The 14,471-nt window shown below is 39.3% G+C and overlaps 1 protein-coding gene across 1 annotated transcript in view; it reads right to left on the reverse strand.

Moving 5' to 3' along the window:
• LOC138946571 (mucin-like protein) overlaps positions 1-14,471 on the reverse strand; it is a 154,066-nt gene that overhangs the window by 117,682 nt on the left and 21,913 nt on the right. Inside the window, exon 2 of the mRNA XM_070318014.1 lies at positions 12,692-12,833. Coding sequence (XP_070174115.1) covers positions 12,692-12,833 — 142 coding nt within the window. The remainder of the gene's footprint in view (positions 1-12,691; positions 12,834-14,471) is intronic.

A 14,471-nucleotide genomic window follows, 5' to 3' on the forward strand; every position in this document is an offset into this window, starting at 1 on the left:
GTGTACACACGAAGGGGGATAAGCCACTAGCAGGTCTGCACATAAGTTGACCTGGGAGATCGGAAAAATCTCCACACTTAACCCACCAGGCGGCCGCGGCCGGGATTCGAACCCTCGACCTTCCGATTAGGAGGCCGACGTCTTACCACCACGCCACAGCGCCCACTATGCGCCGGCATAGACCACTGATCTAACAAGAAAAATGTTCATTCAAAATGAACAGCGTCGATGCAATGTCCACCAAAGATTTATTTTGGGAAGTGTTAAAGGTTAGGGTCAAAAGTTAATGAATTGCATGTTGTGCTGGATATATATAAATGGTTTATTTCAGTCAATGCTTGCCATAATTGATCAAACAGCCACAAGAAAAAAAAAACTTTTTAATTAAAAAATAGAGCTTGTTTGAAACAGGTAGAAAGGAAGAGTTGATATTGCAATATCTGTACGTGGGAATGTGGTGAAAAAGAGTGCTAAAAGTAGTAAGTCAGTCTCAGATCCATTTCAAATATTTATTGCAGAAAAACAAAATACAAATTACAAAAAAACACAGAACCATTACCAGGTGTCATAGGAATGTTTGAAAACAATAGTTTTAATTTTACACTGTAAATACAGGAATCAGAATTAAACACCTCAAACTGATTGGCACATGCATAATGAATCACCTGGAATTGCAACAGGGAGATACTGAAGTAATTGGAAACAAACATCTGAAATTGACAGAGAAACAATTGAAAATATAGTACCAGTTGACATGAGCGTACAATATTTTAATGGAAGTGCAATTTTAGCACGAAGCATCCGCAGGAGGATGCACTAACAATTACATAGTGCCACAAAATGTGTACGGACATTTCACAACCGTGCATTATTAGCACAGAACACATACATGGGGGCGCACAAAACATTATTGTGACAATAATTTACACGAAACATTTCACAGTACATTTTTATGCATGGTGCATCTACTACAGGAGGGTGCTCCAACAATGATGCATAGTGCCAACATTTAGCGCAAACTTTTGACAAAAGTGCATTATTACCACAAAGCGCATACAGCGATTATATAGTAGCAAGTTGCACTAAACATTTGAACAAAATGCATTTTGTTCAAATGTTAACAGCACAGCACCAAGTTTTGCATAAGTGCACAACAGCACTGACCATTTCACAAAAGTGCATATAACAGCTGTGACAATTTTACAAAAGTGCATTGACCATTTCAGGCAGATGGCTAACATGCAGATTTCGCTTTGTCTGTCTTTCTTTGAAAAGTAGGCATGTTCAAGATCGATGAAGTCATGAGCAATTGGGTTAGATGACAGAAAAGATTCAAAAACGTCAGATTCAGTTAGATGACAGAAAAGATTCAAAAACGTCAGATTCAGTGTTTTGGGCACTGTTGAACAGGAACATTCTCTCCTGTTCAACAAATGTGGGTTCAATTCAAAAGCAACATTGTCACAGATAGGCTAGTGTTACATTTCTGTAAGTTTCAAAAACATCTTCCATGTGTTGGTTACTGTTGAACAGAGGCATATTTTCCTGTTCAAAAAAGTCTGACACAAATTTTCGTAGTTGTGGGTTAAGGTTCGATCTATACCGTCATTCAAACGAATCGTAGAACCGTCATTGTCACAGACAGTGTTACATTTCTGTTTTACATTCAAACGAGTCGTAGAAGTAGTAGTAGATTTGCGTTTGGTTGTTTTTATATTTAGTCAAGTTTTGACTAAATATTTTAACATCGAGGGGGAATCGAAACGAGGGTCGTGGTGTATGTGCGTGCGTGTGTGTGTGTGTGCGTGTGTGTGTGTGTGTGTGTGTGTGTGTGTGTGTGTGTGTAGAGCGATTCAGACTAAACTACTGGACCGATCTTTATGAAATTTGACATGAGAGTTCCTGGGTATGAAATCCCCGAAAGTGTTTTTCATTTTTTTGATAAATGTCTTTGATGACGTCATATCCGGCTTTTCGTGAAAGTTGAGGCGGCACTGTCACGCCCTCATTTTTCAACCAAATTGGTTGAAATTTTGGTCAAGTACTCTTCGACGAAGCCCGGGGTTCGGTATTGCATTTCAGCTTGGTGGCTTAAAAATTAATTAATGACTTTGGTCATTAAAAATCTGAAAATTGTAAAAAAAAATAAAAATTTATAAAACGATCCAAATGTACGTTTATCTTATTCTCCATCATTTGCTGATTCCAAAAACATATAAATATGTTATATTCGGATTAAAAACAAGCTCTGAAAATTAAATATATAAAAATTATTATCAAAATTTTTTTTTCGAAATCAATTTAAAAACACTTTCATCTTATTCCTTGTCGGTTCCTGATTCCAAAAATATATAGATATGATATGTTTGGATTAAAAACACGCTCAGAAAGTTAAAACGAAGAGAGGTACAGAAAAGCGTGCTATCCTTCTCAGCGCAACGAATACCCCGCTCTTCTTGTCAATTCCACGTGCACTGCCTTTGCCACGGGCGGTGGAGTGACGATGCTACGAGTATACGGTCTTGCTGCGTTGCGTTGCGTTCACTTTCATTCTGTGAGTTCGACAGCTACTTGACTAAATATTGTATTTTCACCTTACGCGACTTGTTTCTTTTAGATTCCTGTCACTCATACCAGCAGTATTGATTGAGGTACATAAATCTGTTGATGTACAGGGATGACTTGTTTGTAATGAATCCTTGTTTCCTCCACATTGAGTTTGCATTGCAGTTGGACAGAAATGAACAGGTGTTAATTGATAAACACATTGATAATGGCTTTTGAGAAAATCAATCAATTCTGCAAAGGAATTAACTTGATGACATCAAAACTGCAGCGCCATTTGAAGAATGGTTACCATTTCTGTTTCTTTGATGGGAATCAAACAAATAAAAACTTTGACTATCCAAGTTACCATGAATGCTCATTTTCTTTCCAAGCACCTAGCCAATGGAACACACTACCTCTCCCCCTCCGTCAACAACAGTCCCTCGAATCATTCAAATCTGCACTTAAGACATTCCTTTTTTCCAAATAATCCATGCATTCTACACTGCCCACCCCATCCCACCCTGAATAACTACAGGTACATATTTTAATGGTTGATGGTGTGTGTGTGCTAGTGACTTTAAGTCTCCGTGTGTGTGAATGAGTGTATGTGCGCCTTGAGTCGCCTGTTGGTGAGATATGTGCGCGTTATAAATATTCGTATTATTATTATTATTATTAGTTGACCGTCCTGAAAAGTAGCAAGGATATAATTTGAGACGATAAACGCCTGATGCAATACATCCTCAAGGTCAGTCAACTCAAAACCTTCATCATTCGCAACATCAGTAGGCAACACAGCGGGATTCGTATGTCCAGAAATCATGTCGAAAAAATATTCCATTTCAAAAGCATGTCCAACCACAGTTGTTGGCAAGTGTTCGTGTCCGAGGTAGCCTTCAGTGTGTGTATATATGTATTCATGTGACAGAGAGCGTGACCTCATTCTTCAATCCTCTCTCTCTCTTCTTTCTCATTCGAACGCACACACGCAAGAACGTAGCCTACGCACGCATGCACGCGCACACACACACACACACACACACACACACACACCCCGCTGACGCACAAACCACGCACTCACACACTGACTGTCGGCAGGCATATCTTTTTGTTACATTTAGTCAAGTTTTGACTAAATGTTTTAACGTAGAGGGGGGAATCGAGACGAGGGTCGTGGTGTATGTGCGTGTGTGTGTGTGTGTGTGTCTGTCTCTGTGTGTGTGTAGAGCGATTCAGACTAAACTACTGGACCGATCTTTATGAAATTTGACATGAGAGTTCCTGGGTATGATATCCCCATACGTTATTCATTTTTTTGATAACTGTCTTTGATGACGTCATATCCGGCTTTTCGTGAAAGTTGAGGCGGCACTGTCACGCCCTCATTTTTCAACCAAATTGGTTGAAATTTTGATCAAGTAATGTTCGACGAAGCCCGGACTTCGGTATTGCATTTCAGCTTGGTGGCTTAAAAATTAATTAATGACTTTGGTCATTAAAAATCTGAAAATTGTAAAAAAAAATATTTTTTTTTAAAAACGATCCAAATTTACATTCATCTTATTCTCCATCATTTGCTGATTCCAAAAACATATAAATATGTTATATTTGGATTAAAAACAAGCTCTGAAAATTAAATATATAAAAATTAATATGAAAATTACATTTTCGAAATCAATTTAAAAACACTTTCATCTTATTCCTTGTCGGTTCCTGATTCCAAAAACATATAGATATGATATGTTTGGATTAAAAACACGCTCAGAAATTTAAAACAAAGAGAGGTACAGAAAAGCGTGCTATCCTTCTGAGCGCAACTGCTACCCCGCTCTTCTTGTCAATTTCACTGTCTTTGCCGTGAGCGGGTGACTGACGATGCTACGAGAATGCGGTCTTGCTGCGTTACATTGCGTTCAGTTTCATTCTGTGAGTTCGACAGCTACTTGACTAAAATTAATGTTGTATTTTCGCCTTACGCGACTTGTTTTCTTTACCTTTGCTTATTGTGTTTTCGATATTTGTGTTTATTTTTTGCTTGACTTATCTGTTTTATTTTAATGTTTGCTATCCACATCGTGTGATAAATGTTTCTTCTCAGTCTCTGAGTCAGTTTAGTTTCTGCACGCCGCTTTGGTACTCCTTGTTTTTCTAACTGGTGTATTGTGCGCGATTTGCGGATTTATTTTTACATTTAGTCAAGTTTTGACTAAATGTTTTAACGTAGAGGGGGAATCGAGACGAGGGTCGTGGTGTATGTGCGTGCGTGCGCGTGTGTGTGTGTGTGTGTGTGTGTGTGTGTCTGTCTCTGTGTGTGTGTAGAGTGATTCAGACTAAACTACTGGACCGATCTTTATGAAATTTGACATGAGAGTTCCTGGGTATGAAATCCCCATACGTTTTTTATTTTAATTTTTTATTAATGTCTTTTATGACGTCATATCCGGCTTTTCGTGAAAGTTGAGGCGGCACTGTCACGCTCTCATTTTTCAACCAAATTGGTTGAAATTTTGGTCAAATAATCTTCGACGAAGCCCGGACTTCGGTATTGCATTTCAGCTTGGTGGCTTAAAAATTAATAATGACTTTGGTCATTAAAAATCTGAAAATTGTAAAAAAAAATAAAAATTTATAAAACGATCCAAATTTACGTTCATGTTATTTTCCATCATTTTCTGATTCCAAAAACATATAAATATGTTATATTTGGATTAAAATCAAGCTCTGAAAATTAAATATATAAAAATTATTATCAAAATTAAATTGTCGAAATCAATTTAAAAACACTTTCATCTTATTCCTTGTCGGTTCCTGATTCCAAAAACATATAGATATGATATGTTTGGATTAAAAACACGCTCAGAAAGTTAAAACAAAGAGAGGTACAGAAAAGCGTGCTATCCTTCTTAGCGCAACTACTACCCCGCTCTTCTTGTCAATTTCACTGCCTTTGCCATGAGAGGTGGACTGACGATGCTACGAGTATACGGTCTTGCTGAAAAATGGCATTGCGTTCAGTTTCATTCTGTGAGTTCGACAGCTACTTGACTAAATGTTGTATTTTCGCCTTACGCGACTTGTTATTCCTTTCATATGCTGTTGAAGTGTTGTGGGTGTTATTGTCTGTATATGCTATGTTGCGTCTGTGTATGCCTACAAGAATTTGCATTCGCTCTCTGCCAGTACAAGTCCAAACTTTAGTGGGTGTAATGTGCCTGTGGTCTGCTGGCAGTCGAGCACAGATAGTTTTCAAACATTCCTCCAGTGAGCCGCCGCGCGCTGCGACCTGAGTAAAGCGCTTCTTTGGTCTCTGGCAACGTTGAACTGCGCTGATATGCCCAGCGACGTGCGGACAAAGTCATCGCTGTATTCACCCTCTCTGGATAACTTGCACATGTCAAAACAGTTGCAGAAACACAAATCTCAAAACTGTTAGGCTTTTTCTCTTTTTTTCACTTTTGGCAGCGTTCACTCTAAATGTGCTGCCTAAAACGGACTCGTTTCTGTTCACAGCCAAAGCTTTCACACAAAAATTGCTATGACAGCTAAGGCCGCATTTGTTACATTTTAGCAGTGTTGACCCCAAGTTTCTACTTCAAACAAAAAATCAATAGCAAAATCTCAAAGTATGTGCGAGTCCCCTAAAATATGGACCACCTTCAACAAATCGAAGAAAAAGAAGCTAAAGGCTTTTTTCATTAATTCATTAAGAAGCTTGCTGGAAATAACCTATTACTAGCCCTCGAGATCAGTTTAAAAAAAAATAACAAAAAGTCTTCTTTTCGTGCAAGTTGATAATTTTACTTATTTTCACTCTGTTTTTGATAAGCTTCTTTAGTTTCCTGGTGTTCTTCAAATAATGCTCTCATCAACCCGAAACAGATCAATCTAAAGCATTATTTGAATTAGTCTGACTTGTACACTAAGTTGTATCATGCTATTTTGAAGTATAGGGGGCTTTTTTTTTACAGTGATTCGTGAAGGCCGCTTCACTGGTCCATATTAGGCGCCCAGGCTCCTAATATGTACCATTTGTGATTTTGTATGTATTTAATTTTTGCTGAATGTCTATCAAAGCTATTTCACTCTAATTAGGCCTAACGGCCAACCTAAGAGAGAAGGACTACCAAACACAAAATAAAACTTCTTCGCAAGAAAACAAGCTAGTTATCAGCATGAAACAAAAAGTGGTCCATATTAGGAGCCCTTCCTAACTGTCTGTGTCTGCGTCGAAGATGTTACCGTGAATGTGTTTTTAAAAGACATTAATTTTGTCAGGGCGGCATTCAAACCACACGCACCAGACACGAACCGACGAACAAAATACTTCTGACAACAACTTAAATGTAAAATCAACAAGAGTACTGTAGCAGGGACCTGTATTAATATAGGTCTATGAGTGTAGTAAGATTCCAAATTGTATTCAGACCAAAACAACAATCATAAAACATACATGGGATTTTTCATATATATATATATATATGTGTGTGTGTGTGTGTGTGTGTGTGTGTGTGTGTGTGTGTGTGTGTGTGTGTGTGTGTGTGTGTGTGTGTGTGTGTGTGTGTGTGTGTGTGTGTGTGTGTGTGTGTGTGTGTGTGTGTGTGTGATGATGATAACTAGTTTTAACGTCCTCTTAGAACTGCAACTGGCTTTAGGACAGGTAGAGTTAATATGCTTTATGTGGGGACAAGACACTGAACAAACATGCAACCAGAGAACACATATGGTCGTGTTATAATCATATCTGGAAGTCTGTTGCGATGTTTCAAAATGGGGATGGAAGTGAAGATTGTGTACGCGGAATATGGTTGGACTGGAGCGGTTTTGTAGGCTTATTTTTTTATATTTTTTATGTGGAATATTGTTATATTTGTGGCTGAATAGGTAAGTAAATACATAACTGGAAAAATAATACAATGAAGAAGAAAAAGCTCGGCGTGAGAGAGTATTGAGGGGTGGGAAGGAGGAACAGAGATCAGGGTTTTTAAAACAGATATCCTATTTCAGCCTTATATATTGAGAGACACAGGGTGTATGCTAGCTTCCATTGAAGCGTGCAATGTTTATCTAAAAAAAAACAACTCATGGGGTTTCAGTTTGTGTTCGTTGACAAGGGTGTGTAGCACAGGAGCTCCTGTGGTGTGTAGGTTGCGGAAGTCTTGTTGGAGTGATTGGCAGCGGTCAAAGAGGTGTAAAAAAATATAAACTTTTCACATTCACAGAGACGGGGAAAGCACTTGTGAGCGCATCCATCCGTGCGATTGCTGCGACGTAATTTAAAGGAGGGAGGTGGGGAGTGAAGGCCTGTTTTGTTTTGTTTGTCGGGGCAGAATAAGCCAACCATGAGCATTGCCTTCTATTTTTAATTCTGTTTCCCAGTGACGCCAGATAACTTTGGCCATTTTGTGTTTTGCTCCCGTCTTAGTTAATTTTATGTCATGAAATGCTGCTTGATCTGTAACAGCCTCTTTTGCTTCTCTGTCAGCCATATCACTGCCTCTGATCCATGTGTGAATGATTGATTGATTTGTTTTTTGGGAGATCAAAGATGAGTTAGAGTGCAGCCATTTCGGCTCTTTAGTTTTAGATTCGATTTGTGTGTGTGTGTGTGTGTGTGTGTGTGTGTGTGTGTGTGTGTGTGTGTGTGTGTGTGTGTGTGTGTGTGTGTGTGTGTGTGTGTGTGTGTGTGTGTGTGTGTAGAAGCAGGAAAATATAGCATAATAATAGCAAACTAAAGAAGGGGAAGGAAAACGAAAAGGAGGGTAAAAACCACGCACTTCTTTACTCAAACTTCATAAAACCGACTGTAAAACTAACACCGGCTATTCTCCTTTCTCAATCATTATCAAAATCGATCCTAAAACAAAACAAGTCGCGTATGGCGAAAATACAACATTTAGTCAAGCTGTCGAACTCACAGAATGAAACTGAACGCAATGCAATTTTTCAGCAAGACCGTATATTCGTAGCATCGTACGTCGTCAGTCCACCGCTCGTGGCAAAGGCAGTGGAATTGACAAGAAGAGCGGGGTAGTAGTTGCGCTAAGAAGGATAGCACGCTTTTCTGCACCTCTCTTCGTTTTAACTTTCTGAGCGTGTTTTTAATTCACACATATCATATCTCTATGTTTTTGGAATCAGGAACCGACAAGGAATAAGATGAAAGATGATTTAAAAAATGTAATTTTGATCATAATTTTTATATTTTTAATTTTCAGAGCTTGTTTTTAATCCAAATATAACATATTTATATATGGTTTTTTTAATCAGACAATGATGAAGAATAAGATGAACGTAAATTTGGATCGTTTTATAAAACAATTATTTTTTTTACAATTTTCAGATTTTTAATGGCCAAAGTCATTAATTAATTTTCAAGCCACCAAGCTGAAATGCAATACCGAAGGCCGGCCTTTGTCGAAGATTGCTTGACTAAAATTTCAATTAATTTGATTGAAAAATGAGGGTGTGACAGTGCCGCCTCAACTTTTACAAAAAGCCGGATATGACGTCATCAAAGGTATTTATCGAAAAAAACAAAACGTCCGGGGATATCATACCCAGGAACTCTCATGTAAAATTTCATAAAGATCGGTTCAGTAGTTTGGTCTGAATCGCTCTACACACACACATGCACACGCACACAGCAACAACTTGCTGAATTTGTATACAACTGCATGATTATACGCAATAATGACATAACTACAGATACATAACAATGTTGTAATCACTGCTCCATGGACGATATTTCTTCTTGTCTTTACAAATATCCACTTCGTGTCTGATAAACCCTTTACTGTGTTTTTATGACAATTAAATGAGTTCTGAGTTCTGAGTTCTGAGTTCACACACACACACACACACACACACACCACGACACTCGTCTCGATTCCCCCTCTATGTTAAAACATTTAGTCAAAACTTGACTAAATGTAAAGAGACAGTATGTATTGCATCTAAACACGAGCTAAGTAAAACATTATCAGAAAAGGTAGAGCAAGAGAAATCCCAAAACTCAAATTCGAGTCACTGCAGTTCGTACTGTACAAGTTGAGAAAGTTGCAAGTCCAGTCAGTAGCCACCATCTCGGACGGATGTTTCGGGGAGGGGGGGGGGGGGGGGGGGAGTAGAACAAAGACCTATCTGTGGTCCGTTGCCGCTTCGAATTCCTTACAGGTCCCACACACATGGGAAAACGATTAACTCGGCCAGTACCCCAGCAAAAGTGGAAAGGAATATAGAAGAAAACTAAAATCTGACCGCGCTAAATAGTCAGCTGAGAATGACCTACTTTCTCTGCTCAACGCACGGGCAATGCAGTCTCTCGTGTACACTGTCCTGTGACAAGGCTCATAATTATAGAGAAAATAAGAGATACCCCCAAAAATGTTTGTGCACTGCACTTTTTTCACATTTATAAACTGATGATCAGTGTGTGTGTGTTCAGTTGTGTGTGCGTGTGTGTGTGTGTCAGTTCAAGGGGTGTGTATGTGTGTCACTGTGTGCCCGTGTGTGTGTGTGTGTGTGTGACGGTCAGTCAGTGTCAGTCACAGTGTGTGTGAGTGTGTGTGTGTGTGTGTGTGCATGTGTGTGTGTGCATGTGTGTGTGCAGTGACAGTGTGAATGTGTGTGACGGTGTGTGTGTGTATGATGTATGTGCAGTGTGTGTGTGTATGATGTATGTGCAGTGTGTGTGTGTGTGTGTGTGTGTGTGTGTGTGTGTGTGTGTGTGTGTGTGTGTGACCGTGCTGAGAGAGAAACTAGAGAACAAGAACAAGAACAAGAACAATTCTTTATTTTACGAGGGTAATAGAGTAAGCAGTGATCTGCTTTTTTTACATCTGGCCCTCGCCCTAAAGAGGGACTAGTCTAAAATTGCTAAAGAATAAGCAAGTAAAGAAAACAAACTACTGCTACATGATTATAATAGAAATGAAAGTAAGAACATATCATCAATTTACATACAATACATTGCTTAAATGAAAAATGCAGAGAGAGGGAGCCGATAATCGTCTGATTCTGCAGGTTCGGCACCAGGCTGATGAAAACGCAGAATAATCCATCAAAACAACACTCTAACATCAAGTTTTAGAAACCAGAAAAACTTATCGTAACTCCACAGGTTTCGTGGTGTTTTGCGCACTGCTGAAACGCGTTTAACACGACGTGAATCGCCGTGCGTTAATGTAGCGAAAACGTCCAAAACGCAGACACCAAAACTCGATGTTTTACTGTGTTTTGCACCGCGCTAAAATCCCAGGGATTTTATTGCGTTACGGCAGTTTTTCTAACTTGATGTGAATCGCACAGGTATAATGCCACAAAATTCAGTTGATTAACTTCATGTTTCATGTTATATGCCACGTTATAGTGCCAAAACGTGACTTTTCGCCCAGTGTCGCTCTCTCTCTCTCTCTCTCCCTCTCTCTCTCTCTTACATACACACACACACACACACACACGAGTACAGACTCATGCACGCGCACACGCACACACACAAACACACACACACACACACATACACACACACACACAAACAGTAACACTAACACATGTGCACAAAATGAACACACACACACACCGCGCGAGAGAAAAAAGACTGGCTGGCTTCCCTTTGCCTACAGTGCTGACTTTCGCTCGTTCATAAAATTAGGTCGCGCAGCACGCGAACTCAGTGGCACACGCAGCGTATATATGGGCTCAGGCCGCCCAGTGACTGGCTGTTCTTTTTGCCGAACTGCCTCCCACCGCCAAACCTCCCACCGTTAAGAGTCGTTTTTGTGATTTATTTCGCATTTAGGTCCCAGGTAACATTATGAAGTTTTAATACGATCAATCGGACCTATTATCAAGTTAGTGTATCAACTTTTGAACGAACTGCGCCCAGTAGTTTCCCAGCAATAAGCTGTTAAGTCGAGACAGACACACAGATACACAGACAGACACACAATTAAAGTCTGCTGGACCCTCCTACTGCGTACTCGGGGATAATGTCTGGGGATATCATGCCCAGGAACTCTCATGTAAAATTTCATAAAGATCGGTCGAGTAGTTTACTCTGAATCGCTCTACACACACACGCGCACAGACACACACACACACACACAGACACACACACACACACAGACACACACACACACACACACACACACTCACACATACACACACATACACCACGACCCTCGTCTCGATTCCCCCTCTATGTTAAAACATTTAGTCAAAACTTGACTAAATGTAAAAACCAGACACAAAATACACTCTCCATTGCCGTCCAAGAAGAGCATATAACCTCTTTGGAAAGAAAATCTTGGACTGCTACAGTCCGGCGTTAAGAACAGGAAAAGTGTGATAAATACAGGCAAGAGAATGTGTATTGTTCTTTTCAAACTTGTTATCAAGCCGAATGCCTGCTCTTTAGACACATGTAATTTTTTTCCTGTAAGATTCACTTGTCAACCCAAATTGGGTAAGTAACGTAGGACTATACCAGATTACTTTAACAATACATGTAACGAAACAAGTTATTTTTGCAGTCGAAATAAATTGAGATTATTTTCAGTTTGCTTCAGATTTTATGTCAGAGTTGCTGAACGTCCTAGAACGAGTGTAATTCTGATTCACCCCTGGATAACCCACTTTTAGGAGTGGTCTTATAAATTAAATTTCCTCTTGATTGCATACGCATTAGTATGTCATGAAGTCATGAGATACTATAGCTGTAGCTTTAGACAAAAATATACTTTTGAAGAATTGATGACCCAGTGGTTTGTTTGCTAGTCGTAAACATGCAACATTTGTCAACCTTGCAGCTGCACATACGTTACTCTTCAATGTTACACACAATCTAGGTAATTGAAAACGCAGAACGGGTGGAAGGCAACACAACAGGTTCATTTATATTTTCTGTTTTTATATTTCGTCATTTGTTATCTGGCGGACGCTTTACATGTTAAAGCCCACCAGCGCACACCATGCAGTTACATCGTAGGTTTCTCTCTGAAGCTACATAATTGTAAGGATGGGATATATTTGCTGTGGAAAATCTGGCTGAAAGGGTTTCAGGTTTCTATTGTTTAACAAATGTATGCTTTTGTGAGACCAATGAAAATGTTATAGTATCATAAAACAATAGTGATAGCCTCACCTGCGCTATTGTGGCTTGAGCAGTTGATACTCGCACAGTATGGACACATGTTCTGGTAGTGTCTGGAGGAACATCCTGGCTGTGCTGTGGGAATGTATGTATTTTTGTTGGACGCGAAAGCCAGTTTCCCATCTTGGAAGATCTGTTGACAACACTATTTTTCTTAAACACTTAGGACAATGAAAGGGTATACAAGTGAAAACATGTGCATGGAAAGGTGTCTTTAGACATCATGGGATTCTCAAACACCCCAGGATTTTCCATACTTCTCAGGTCTTAAACGATGTGTTAACAAAATGGTAAATGATAACGTAACTTGAATCACATAATGCACAAACTAAACTCCTACACCAAACCATGCTGAATTAAGAAAAAAAATAAGATTGACAGAGTATAAAACCTACACTTTTGGCTCTTCTCCTACTCTAAAGCTCGTCCTTTGTTGAGCACGAAGTGGACTTGGTGAAGCTTCGCAAAGTCTTTGTACGAAATCCCGCAGCTATGGCGAAGTACTTTGAGCCCTACTTCGCTTCGCAAGTTTTGACATGCGAAGCTACGCCGTAGCTCTGCGAGACAACAAGTGTACATAATCAAACTTAAACAGGTTTGTCCACATACAAAAGACCTGTTTTCAATCAGATTATTCCAAAGACAAAACAAGAAGGGCAAAGCCCATACGACTCACATGCTTTACACATTTTTTCTACCAAAATACATGTGACCTTGACCCAAGGTCAAGGTCATCCAAGGTCATGCAACACACAGCTGTCTCGTAATTCAAGACATAGGAAGTACAATGGTGCTTATTGGCTCTTTCTACCATGAGATATGGTCACTTTTAGTGGTTCACTACCTTATTTTGGTCACATTTCATAAGGGTCAAAGTGACCTTGACCTTGATCATATGTGACCAAATGTGTCTCATGATGAAAGCATAACATGTGCCCCACATAATTTTTAAGTTTGAAACAGTTATCTTCCATAGTTCAGGGTCAAGGTCACTTCAAAATATGTATACAATCCAACTTTGAAGAGCTCCTGTGACCTTGACCTTGAAGCAAGGTAAACCAAACTGGTATCAAAAGATGGGGCTTACTTTGCCCTATATATCATATATAGGTGAGGTATTCAATCTCAAAAACTTCAGAGAAAATGGGAAAAATGTGAAAAATAGCTGTTTTTTAGGCAACATTTATGGCCCCTGCGACCTTGACCTTGAAGCAAGGTCAAGATGCTATGTATGTTTTTTGGGGCCTTGTCATCATACACCATCTTGCCAAATTTGGTACTGATAGACTGAATAGTGTCCAAGAAATATCCAACGTTAAAGTTTTCCGGACGGACGGACGGACGACTCGGGTGAGTACATAGACTCACTTTTGCTACGCATGTGAGTCAAAAAATGGAAGGTTCTCGAGCATCTACGTCATCACAACACATTGACAAGTGGGTGGGGTCGAGTGCGTGTTGTCAGTTAGTGTGCTTTGCGTACATTACAGAAGGAAACGAAACCAAGTGAGATCACAAAATCGTCTGTGTTTATCGCCGATCATTGGTATTTTTGAAAGATCAATTTCTCAATTAAGTAAGTTATAATACAACATACAAAATAATGCTGTTGCTGTAAAGTGTGCACGTTAGAACTTTAGAGAATTCATTCTCCCTGAAGCGTTTATTGAAACGAAAGTAACTTCGACGCTTTTTTCAATTCCATCTAAATCTGAAATAACTAAGTGTTATAATAAATTATTATTTTCTGTGTTTTTAAAGCAAACATGTG

This window comes from Littorina saxatilis, linkage group LG14 (genome assembly GCF_037325665.1).
Source record: "Littorina saxatilis isolate snail1 linkage group LG14, US_GU_Lsax_2.0, whole genome shotgun sequence".
In the NCBI taxonomy this organism is placed as follows: Eukaryota; Metazoa; Mollusca; class Gastropoda; order Littorinimorpha; family Littorinidae; genus Littorina; species Littorina saxatilis.